The sequence below is a fragment of the Bacillus rossius genome, chromosome 1 (assembly GCF_032445375.1).
Source record: "Bacillus rossius redtenbacheri isolate Brsri chromosome 1, Brsri_v3, whole genome shotgun sequence".
Taxonomy (NCBI): domain Eukaryota; kingdom Metazoa; phylum Arthropoda; class Insecta; order Phasmatodea; family Bacillidae; genus Bacillus; species Bacillus rossius.
The window spans coordinates 102,924,851-102,937,031 of NC_086330.1; the positions used below are offsets into that span (position 1 = coordinate 102,924,851).

Genomic DNA, 12,181 nt, shown 5'->3' on the forward strand with positions numbered 1-12,181 from the left:
AGCGACAAGGAAATGTCTACTGGATAGAGGACCCACATGGGAAAATACGGAAAATATCTCGTGACCAGCTCAAGCCAGCACCATCAACTACTATACCGAAAGAGGCTCCCAGTCCTCCTCCCACACAAGTAAGAAGAAGAGGCATCCTCACCCCAGCAATGGAAAATCAGGAAGATGAAGGCTGTCCGAGCTCAGTAGCTGACAATAGAAACCGGCAAGTCACCACGGGAAAAGCAAGTAATCAACCCATCATCTTGCCCTCTGTAACCAAGGGAACTTATCCTCCCATGGCTTTCCAGCCAGAAGGTGCAATGCCAACCATGAACCCATGGAAAGCACAGGAGACCCCGAACAGAATCCCGCTCCTAACCACTCCAAGGGAGTTTCAACCAACCCAGTTCCAGGATAACCAGGGCAGGACCAACCACTCCAAGGACAAGGATCCAGAACATCTTCCAGGGAAAAGACAACCAACCGCTCCAGAGCAACCGTGTACCTCAAGGCAGCCCCTGAACTCCGAGCAAATCAACACAGGACAGCACCCAAAACCAACGGAGCTCATACAACAGAGGCCAGTCAAACCCCAACTAGGCCTCTACCAGCCTCCACAACATCGCCAGATGCCATGGCGGAGCTGCAAAGGAGACCCCAAGGACTTACCAGGACGGTACCGAGAGACAGTTTGGCGGCCACCAAACAAACGGCCTTACCAATGGCCGAATCCTACAACCACCGGCAGCAGTCCCAATAGGCGTTCCCAGGAGACCACCGGCAGCTGTCCCAATAGGCGTTCCCAGGAGACCACCGGCAGCTGTCCCCAATCAGGACTTCCAGAAAGCTGAAGAAGCCATATCCGAAAAGATAACCCAGAGACTCGTACAAAACAGAGACTGACAGTTATCTATGTGTAAAGTGTTCCTCCAAGATGTACTAGCTTCTTCTCCCGTAAAGTAACGCTCGCCACTAGGGGGGAAATTGACGCGTGCCCGCCCTTCCTATATTAAATATCACGTTACTTTACGTGATAATTAAACCCAAAACGAGTTTTAAGAAGTTCAGAAGCAATTCAGGGAAAAATGTTTCGGCAATAGGCCTACTCACGTAATATGCGGCGACTAATCTGTGCGACGTCGTAGGTTATAAACAAAGCAACGAACAATAGAATAATTCATTAAATCAACCAACCATCTTTGTCCTTTATTTTTTACGTCGCTATAACCACACATATTAATGTACTGCAGAATATAATTGTAAATATGGACGAGTTATGTACACAAATGTATATTTTTCTCCTGCCACAGCTAAACATGTACATTGTGACGCCATCTTGTGAACGGCGATCTACCAACTGTATTTATATTTTATAATAGTATAAATTTAACTAATTAAGTTGTGAAAGAAAGTTTAAATACTTTTTAATACATAGGATTGAATATTAATGTATTTACATATAATTATTTATGCCACGTTTATCTTTTCTTTTTAATTATTAATATCTAGTTTATACTTCCACCACCAGGGCAGGGAAATTTCAGCGAGATTCATGCGCGCGCATCTCATCCCTTCCAAAGAGGAGTTAGTTCGCCCCTCCCTTCATTTCTTCGTTCCCGCGCATTTCTCCCTATATAAAGGCGAGGTCATCCACCTGAGAGTCAGTTGATCGGCCCGACGGCCAGTGTGGCTGGATTCCGCCCACTGGTCATAGGACGATCATAGGGGGAGCAGCAGAACGACTGGCTATCCGTTTTCTGCTGCTCGCACCCCTCCTTCGCGGTTAGGCCAGCCGAGGACCTATCTCGGCCTAGGGAATTTGTCTCCCTTCCCCCTCCCCTTTCTGGACGATAGGGTGTACCGTGTGTTTCAATTCAGTGTATGTTGTAAAAGCCGGTGCAGGCAACAAATTGAACTGTTTCTACAATTCAGGTCAATAAAAGTTCCGTGAAAATACCGACAGTATTCTTCAATGTATAGCCTAGCTCCATCCCTCACCCCACTAGCTATTCGCCTGCATACCAGCCGAGTGTGAATCCTGCCGCCAGACCAGCAGCTTGGACCTTCTCCACCCGATACCTGGCTCTCACCCAAGAGAGACATCGGTGCGAGAGGAGAGCCACTACAGGGTGGTCCGTGTCTTTATCCTAATGTGAATAACGCCGCGTTTTCGCACGGAAAACTATCCTGTATACAATTGCGATGTCCGAATCTACCGATATATATATGCTATGCAACCAAAGGACATACATTAGGACAAGAAGTTCAAGTTAAATTCTGTTTCCTCTAATCAACCTGATTGTATAATGCACGACTTTTGCACCCCGCATGAATACGCCCAGGATTTCCCTTGTGTCTATGCAGGTTTTACCTGGGCCCAACTTAACTAATTGTTATAGTCTAGAGTTAAGATAGGGGAGTAAGTAATGGCATCAATCGCTGCCATGACTGGACAATTCCCTTCTAGCACCTGATGCATGCTACCCTCTCAGCATGATTGAAACCCAGCATGATTAGTCGTATAGGCTTCTATCTGAGACGCGCTTAGGGGTGCTGTCATAACTTAGAAACACACAACTTAGAAAAACAAAACTTAGAATTTTCTGTTATGCCCGTTCTAAGTTATTTCTTTCTACGTTATGACGTTTCTAAGTTGTGTGGTTCTGCGTTGTGTGTTTCTAAGTTACGTGTTTCTAAGTTATTACAGTTCTAAGTTGTGTGTTTCTAAATTATGATAGTTCTAAGTTGTGACTTTCTACGTTATGACAGTTATAAGTTGTGTGTTTCTAAGTTGTGATAGTTCTAAGTTGTGATAGTTCTAAGTTGTGACTTTCTACGTTATGACGTTTCTAAGTTGTGTTGTTCTGCATTGCGTGTTTCTAAGTTACGTGTTTCTAGGTTATGACAGTTCTAAGTTGTATGTTTCTAAGTTGTGATAGTTCTAAGTTGTGACTTTCTACGTTATGAAGTTTCTAAGTCGTGAGTTTCTGCGTTGTGTGTTTCTAAGTTGTGTGTTTCTAAGTTATGATCTTTCTAAGTTGTGTGTTTCTAAGTTACGTGGATTTTTACAAGTTTTCTAAGTTATGACAGTTCTAAGTTGTGACTTTCTAAGTTATGTGGTGTTCCCACGCGCTTAGAGTCTTCCCTACCTAAACTCCTCCAAAATAAATTTAATTTAGGTTAGGTTAGGAATAAAATAAATTTGACCAATGTGTTCTGACCAGGGATATTCCAATCATTGGGCACGCCATCAATGACGTCAAAGGGTAACGTGGATCCATAATCTATCAATGTCTGCCGGACACAATTTGAGACATTTATATTGTAGTAGAATCTTTAGGCACAGACAGTAAACTCTCGCTGGTGGAAGGAATGGGCGTTTAGATTTTGGCTGGAATCACTATAGTACGAAGGGCGTGAATATTTATCAATCACGTTCGACACATCCGTGACGTCATCGTGACATAAATGCGGAGCTGTCAGACTTTCTGACTATAAACATTTTCTATTTCCATGGCGTTTTGGCGTGACGTTACTGAAATGAACTTAAATTTTGTTTTTAGAAATATGATTAAACTGGCGCGTGTGTAATAAATACTATTATGTATTATTTGCGTATTTTTTAAAAGTTTTTTTTAAATAAATTGATGTGTGAAATCTTTGAAATGTGTACCACCACGGTGATTTTTACAATTGATTGTTAAATTTTAATTTAAAATGTTTCTCTCAAACATGCCTGTAAAAAAAAACTTGCAAGCTATAATGGCTATCGTATGTTTGATGCGTATGCAAGGCGAGGCAAATTTTATATTTCGTCTATTTTTTTCCCTCAATAAGGGCCTTTATATTGTTTTGTGCCCTTGAAAACTTCATCCAAGCTGTAACGTCATAATGTCTCTGTCAAAGGCCTCGCCATATACAGTGTGCAGAGCTTCAGATAAAAACACGCGATTGTAAACACCTCAAGACATCCGAGTGGCGTCTGTTTACGAACAGCATTTAACAATGCGCTGAGAGCGGATGGGTAGTACTTTTTCCGCTTTCGTTTTGAAAATGTATTTTATTAGAAGACCCGTGTTTTTAGATATGAAACGCCTGGTACAGATTCTTGAAAGCGCTCAAGGGCCTTGCATTACACCTTTATCTTCATTTCTCCGCCATCTAATGTTATGATTACTGCTCAGATCTTACAGTTATCCTATGAACGACGAGAAGACTGCGCACCGTTCAGAGCTTTGCGCTTAGAGGCGATACCGCGCTAGAAACACAGGCGAGCGTCGCATTTATCATCTCGCCACACTAACACACAGTTCTCAAAGTGCATGCTTCTTGGAAAGGTCATATAATGTATAAAACATGAAGAGCACAAGGGGACGTGAATAAAGGCACAATACAATGCACTGAAAAACAGCTTATATGTCTGGAGAAGAAAAATTCGTTCCAGGAAAATCGGCTGCAAAGAAACGGCTTATTTTTTTACACATTTCGGTGCGGCTATTATTTTGTAAGCGAGACTTGTAGCGGCGTTGCTATGATCTCGAAGAGCTTCTTAAGAAGACACCGAACCGGACTAACGATTTGGAATGGGAAATTGGGATGGGGAGAAAATTGCGGTTGAGGAAAAGGTATCCGGATCATCCGATTCCCTGTTCCTGCATCAGCGCTCGAACGCAGCACCCGCCGATCAAGATCAAGAATTTCGGGCGAAGGGGGAGGATGTGGAGAAAAGGGAGGAAAGTGGGTTTAGGATTGGGTACAAACACGTAATAAATGGTTTTAGCATGCGATGAGTAGCTTACTTCTCTTACGAAACACGTGCAACTTGATTGTTCAACTAAAAATCGTTTCCACCAGACGAGGCCAACGACCGACTCGGTCGATATGTCTCGCTCGCTGCGCTGGATTTTGATTATAAACGACGTTTTTTCCCCCTCCACTCTGCAATGGCGTGACGGGAGGGAAGGCGCGAAGAAATATTACTGGTCCTTTGTTCGTCGACTTCAAAGAATCGTTGAATGTGCAGTGTACGTCGACACATTGTGCCGACCGTGACCTGCATCCTGTCCTTTGAAACTGACGTAGTTCGGTGAATTGTATTAAATCCATTCCCTAGACCCCTTCCTTGAAAAAATTGCTTTTTTGAAATGGTAATTGAATATGGTAACGAGATTAACCCACCGAATAATTTCCGCTTGTAAGATAACATTTTTTTTAGTGTAGCTACTGTTAATTTTATGGCGTTTGTACTGAAACAATAAATAAAATTAACACTGGAAAGTTCTTTTACTGTCACAGGATGAAATAAGTATAACCACCAATTCATACAATTTTCAGAACATTTATTAATTGGATTTGCATATCATAACAAATTTTAATTTGAATATTAATTATCTTAACATTTCCACCGTCTTGAATTTCTTAATTTAGCTTAAAGTTGCATTACACAAATTAGATTACATTTTATGACTCAACGGGAAAGGATAAGTTCTTATAAAGAAATGTATTAAATAAGAGTAGGATACTTCACTTTGGACACATTTTGGAGTTAACATTCGAGTTGTCTAGTGTAATTATAAACTATTTTGATATTTTTAGTCCTCGTGAAATATTAAATTATAATTTCCTTCTGGCTTTTTACGAACTCTGGCCTGTTAATTAATGTCAAATTTAGAGAATATGGGCTAGGTTATTAGCCATTATTTATCCTCCATCATACTCATACATTTAGAGTTTTAAGCCATTACTTATTCTAAATCATAACCAAACATTTAGATTGTTAAATTACTTAGAATTTATGCCACCTTTAGCTCCAGACCAGTGATGTTCAACTGACGGCCCACTTGAAGAATCTTACAAGAAATAAATATTATCAGTTACACTATCGTATGTAAGCCAACTTTTATGGCATATATGTAGAAAAAGTTTTCAGCTGACAGTGTAAAGAAGTCACAGTATTCTCATTTCTCAAAGACAATAAAATTATTAAGTCTTCATGCAAACTATATATTGTTCAATAAATATAATTTTTAGATTATTTAGATTTATTTTGTAAATTATATTTTAAAATACATATTTTACGTAATTTTATTATTTGCCACATATATTTTATTGTTCTCTGTAAAGCACATATAAGACATAATTTTTTTGTGACAATTAAATATTAATTAATATGTAACTGGCCCTCAGATTAGTTTCACAATGAGTGAGGTTGGCCACCACTGTTCTAGAGGAATCCATAGATGCCTCATTTCACTATATGTATTAGTACTACGTACTAGACAATATTTTGTTGCGAATTTTGTACCTGTATATTTGATACACGTTATCCAAAAATTATTGTAAAAAATAAGACAAACAGAACTAAATGCCAATCAAAAGTTGGTTTATTTGTTGTGTTATCACAGTTTGGTAATGAACACAGTTTAACTTCCGTAGTTTCAATTTCGAAATTCGTATTTTCTACTTGACTAGATCAGAGTGCGGTGGTTCGCCATTTCCTTCCGCCAGGGGCGTACGCAAGGATGGGGAAGGGGAGAGATGGAGGGGATATCAAATCCCCCCCCCCTAAATTAAAAAAATCTAGCATTCCCACCAACAAACGGAAATACGTTGAAAGCAAACAACGGCCGAAGTGGATCTATCTCTCTCTCCCCCTCCCACCCCACAAAAACAATCTGCGTGTGCTCCGGGATAACCAACAGTTCACAGGGATGAAAGTCACGACCACAACCCCGAACAGTTCCGAAGTTTAACGAAGTAAAAGTTTAGGTTAGGTTAGGTTTGGTCAGTGTAATAAATAGTTGTTCTTTTTTTCGGAGGGTAGGTAAGGTTATTGTAACTAAAATGAAAGGACACTTAGGTTAGGTTAGGTTAGCGTTTTTAAAATACTCTATGGCCATAAAATATACAAATCCTTGCAATATGGTGTTTTTCCACGAAAGATCTGCAAACATCAGAGTACTCGGAACTGTTTGGGAGTGGCTCTCATCCCTGTGTACTGTAGGTTTCCCTAAGCTTCTCCCTTCCGCTGTATAAAGTGGAAGGTACATCACAACTCCATGTCTTAAATTCGAGAAGGGAATTTTCCAGAGAAGAAAAATCCCCAATCCGAGCGAAAATCTAATCCGGAATCTATGATCTATCTATCCTTAAAAAATATGAATACTGATACAACAGTAGGACTTATATATTACAATTAATTAATACATATTTCAAATTAATAATTTTTATCTTTGAAAACAAAAAAAAGCATTCGTTAAGACACAGGTCACACACACACACACACAATTGTTTTCTGAGACAGGCGAAAAACCTCCTATACATTTATTGAAGGCAATTACTCTCAGTTATAGGAGTTAAACTGAATATATTGTGCTGTGACTTAACGAATTAAAAATTGTAAGAATAAATGCTAAGTGATGAAAAAAATACGTGAGACCTTGGTGAAGGCAGTATGTTGTTTTGGGTGATGCAAGGTGAACTGTTGACATAATTTTTTTTTAAATGCACAAATTATAACTTTTTTTTAAAAATCACCTCCCGAAAACAATTCCTGCATCCACCACTGCTAGGAAGATATCATGGGATGTAAACGAGAATCATGAGGGCGAGTATATGTTCCCACTTCTCCTCGCCGAGGACAAGACGCGACGAGAGGCGACGACCGCGTCAGGCCGCGCGGGCGAGGCGGGAGGAGCCCAGCAGGCCTGCCAACAGCGCGGCGAGGACGAGGTGCGGCGCGGTGGGTTGGCGCCCTGCGCCGCCCGCGGCAGTGTCGGCCGAGACCGGCGCCATCCCCGCCGCCTCCCCGGCCACCATCGTGGTCCCCGCCATCGTGGTCCCCGCTGCCGCGTCGCCCTGCTGCGCAGTCGGCGCGGTCGTCGTGGTCATCACGTCCGGACTAAACACAGACATCACACTCTGTGGACAGGGGCAAGCCAGCTGTTCCACTGCTCCGACGCACCTGTGCAGTAAAATTATTGTCATTGAATTGTAGAAACATATTCATTATATTACGTTATCACACGAGGGCTGTTCGTAAAGTAAGCTCCGTTTTTTCATTTCAAAAAAAAATAAATAAAATTAAAACGTGAGAAAAAGGTTTTTAATGACAGTTTAGTTCACTACAGACATAATTTACGTTTTTAGATAATCACCATTATGTTACAAGCACTTTTCCCAATGCTGCACCAGTTTCTTTAACCCCTCTGCATCGACGTTCGCCCCCAGGAAATTAAACCAGTTGACAATCGTAATTTTGTAATTTTTGCTGTAATTTTGACCCATGTTTTATTAAATCAACCAAAATGACACCCTTTTCGTAAAAAAAAAAAATGCTAGCCATCATTTTTCGACTCGAGTACGGAGTTCGCTTAAACGTTTTCCGCTACTAAGTGCCTGTGCATAGGCTACACGCATTGCGTACTTGAAGTCCACGATGCCTATGGCCAAGGCGTCATTTCCAATATCCAGGCGGCGAACTTCTATGTAGAGGAGTTAAAGAAACCGGTGCAGCGTTACGAAAAGTACCTGGAACTGAATGGAAACTATGTGAAAATGTGAAGTATAAATGTAGTAAACTAAAACTGTCAATCAAAAAACGTTTTCACACGAGTTCATTTTATAAAATTAATAAACGGAGCTTACTTTACGAATATACACAGTAATTTATTTGGATTTTAATAACGTTAAATGCGTCTTTATTGTAATTCATTTTTGTAATTTTAATATATAAATAAGAAAAACCGTCGTAAAAATTTGAGTTACTGGTTGATTTGAAAATGTTGATTTAAAGAGTTTGTTTATTCAAATTTTTCCGGGAGCCCTGTTTTCTCTTGGGGGCTATTCTGACGCAAGACCACCAACCTCTTCCCCTCGGTAAAGCCAATCTACAAAATTGAAGGGCCTCGCGAAAGTAAATGGCCCACGGCCCGCAAAGTCTAGGTCCGACACTGCGTGCAGACACCGTGACACTGTTGCTTCAAGATCCGCCAATGTCAACTCGCAGGACGAACTTGAGAAAAAATATGGACATAACACTGGACTTGCGAAGAATGATTTATTTTGTTATCGATCTTAACTTCGTGCGATAGTTAGGTATTTACCCATTAGAGACGAAAACTTACGTTTTAAATTAAGGATATTGGTAATGATATGCAGTAACGAACCGTACCAGCATTTGCCTTTACAGGATGCGTTTGGATTCGATCGACAGTCATCGTCTGCAGGTTCATCAAGAAAAATTGCATTAAAAACATGTAAACGACTTGCCGTCTAAAGTGTTCCCCCACGCCTTTAAAGTTAGAGCCGAAAAACATTTTTGTTGCTTACAATATAGAGAAAACATTTAAGATAGGTCACTGAGCGTCTGTATTATGGTTTATTAAAATTAGTTCTACAACCATTGCAAAACTTGTCGCTGTCTTAAAATAGGATGTAAAGTTTGGGGAAACGGCCTTATTTCCCATTTATTATAAATTAACTTTTCATTCAAAATTCTTTCACAGTTGTGTAACTTACTTAACAATCAGTGCCCCTGATTTGTAACAGATCTAGCATACAAGATGGTCGTTTTACATATCTAACGGCGTTGCGATTTTTCGTTCTAAATTTGATATGATCATTTTTCGAATACTGTGTAGTTAAGGGTAGTAACAAATGTCTCCCCCTGTTTTGTTCGATTGACAATGCAATCCCAAGTTTTTACAGTTTTTAAACTTAAAAAAAGAAGAAGAAAACGTATTAACTTTGTTACTACTCTTAAATACGCAGTCTTCGAAAAATGCTGGTATCAAATTTAGAATAAACTCACTATTGAATTCAACCGTCAAACTTTGGCTGCAGGTTCAAAAAAAAAAGTTGGAAAAATATACATCGCCCCTGGATTTAGCAGCAATACTTTCAACAACAACGAAACTTTCTTCAGTAAAAGGAGGGAAGTGGAAGAGATGGTACAAGTTTGTAATAGCTTCATCAGCGTGATTGATATGATGTATAATAGGCTATACAATATTTCGGAATATCCAGAATCTTCGAAGTCTGGAATGTCTCCTTGGTATCTGGTATCAGCATCACTCAGCAAATGGTTGTTTAAGTTTGTGCCGATTATAAACCTTCTTAAGTTCCAAAGTTATCTAAACCAATACTTTTTAACTACTTTTATTTTTTAGGCCCTTTCCTAAAAAAATTATCAAGATATATCTCTTGCATTTTATGTTTTGTCTCAACCCGTTTAAACAGATGTTTACTACAAATCTCATCTAAAGTCACAAGTGTTGTTAACTTGCATGACGTTCTAGAGTTTCGAAGATAAGGTTTAGAATTGAAGTAGCTTGGCTTATGAGTTGTGGCCGTGTCCTTGGGCGAATAATTCACCGACGTTTTCGGTCGCCAGTGCAGTCGCCATCATCAGGGAGCAGTTACCTACTCGGTAGGTAACTGCTCCCAGCTACTTCAGACAATGGCCGTGGAAGCCTGCGAGCATTGCTAAGGTTTGGTGTTGTTGAGAAACAACAAATGCATGAGATCTGTAGGAATGGATACACAAACCGTTGGTAATGCCAGTGAAATGTTGGGCCTACCTCGTGGGCGCGACGGTGGAGCTGCCTTCGTCGGCCGCAAGGCCCTCCAGCGAGATGACCGCCGCCAGCAGCAGCGCGGACGAGAGCAGGTGCATGTCTGCGCTGGGCCGCTGTCAGAAGCCCGACTGGAGGCGGCGCGGTGTCTCGTCGATCGATGCGCCCCCTCCCCCCTCCACTCCCCCAGACGTACAGCCGAGGACACCTGGTGGCACCGCGCGCTTAGCGCCCGCCCACTAACGAGGGCGCCCCACGGGTTCTTGGGCAACACCCGCCTCATCTCCGGCAGAGGGAGATCAGGGCCGCGGAGATGTGGTTGCTCTGTCAGTTAACACGCGTCTCTCTTGTCCTCGCTTCTGTGCGCGCGGCGTCCAGCACGGTGGTACCAACTTCAAGTATAGCATCTCGTCCCGGCCGTGATCGCTACACTGTTAGAAATTACAGCGGAGAATTTAACTCAAATAAACGAAGAGTTCTTCGTAATTTCAGATTTCTGAAACTTCGTTCAACCTACACCTTATTTCGAATTCCGAGTTGTATGTTTCGTTATACCATTGTCAATATGAGCGTGTCCTTACTGTTGATTCAACCAGTTTTTTTTAAATGTTTTGTAAATAAATCAAAAATATTCTTTGGAATTCACGTTAAAAGCAAGCGAACTCATATCTGTAAATATGCGAAGATCCCTGGATGAGTTGTCACCAGCTTTCTTCGTAAATTGAAGGTGAACATTTTTAACAGTGTAAGTCCGCTGTTGAACCGGAGCGGTCGCAAGTGTTTTCTTCTACATCATATGTTTATGTGTTCGATTTTGATACATTTATTTTGTGCATCTTTGAGAGACCTGCATTGCGCACTCATAAGAAAAGAGGCCGAATGAATATTAAGTCAAAAAACGCTGCGGGAGTTTTAGCCACTGCGGGAGAAACGCACAGTGTGACACCAGCCTAACGTCTCTTCGCGTTAGATGAGGTTAGGAGTTACATTTGTGTGTGTGTGTGTCATCCTAGCTCTCGGTATACGGTATTTGGTAGGAGTAATTTCGTGAATGGAACGGAAGTCGCATGGAATGGAAATGTGTAACCACAGTGCTGCCATCTGTGGCGGATGGCGCGAACCAAAGTTCACAAAGCCAAGAGGAAAGTTTATACTATTAACTGTTTAAAGAATTCTTACAATATGATCAGTATTTTAGTAAAATTCCTTTCGAAACTCACGTTCATAGCCGGGGTTCAGTATTTTTTCAAGTTTTTTTCGTTTTATCAGAGCCGTTTCATCATTTAGTTTAAAATTTTTGTCTGCTAATCAAATGACTCAATAGTCGATGTAGTTGCTCCGGCAGCAAATTCTAGTTGTGGGTGCGGAATCTACGTGATTCGCATCCAGAAATGTAGTTGGAAACACAATTAGCATGTATTTATCAGGCTGTTGTATTAAAGAATTCTACGTTAAATTTTGTGTCCGATATTCGTATTATAAGTGTATTTGCATCAAGAGAACACATGCATTTGCTCTAGCGAGTACTGAAAGGCCCGCTTACATGTTTGTTTCTTCATATAATTTGGTTTTGACTTCTCGTCGACAGCGAGGAGTTCAGAGAAAGTGATACTCGA

The 12,181-nt window shown here is 40.9% G+C and overlaps 1 protein-coding gene across 1 annotated transcript; it reads right to left on the reverse strand.

Annotated features, from left to right (window-relative positions):
- Positions 1-5,398: 5,398 nt before the first annotated feature.
- LOC134529397 (uncharacterized) lies at positions 5,399-10,682 on the reverse strand. Its single transcript, XM_063363425.1, has 2 exons — positions 10,572-10,682; positions 5,399-7,891 (listed from the first exon to the last, which is right to left on the reverse strand). The coding sequence occupies exons 1-2, from the start codon at positions 10,664-10,666 to the stop codon at positions 7,660-7,662; spliced, it is 327 nt and encodes a 108-aa protein (XP_063219495.1). The 5' UTR covers positions 10,667-10,682; the 3' UTR covers positions 5,399-7,659.
- Between the last annotated feature and the right edge of the window lie 1,499 nt (positions 10,683-12,181).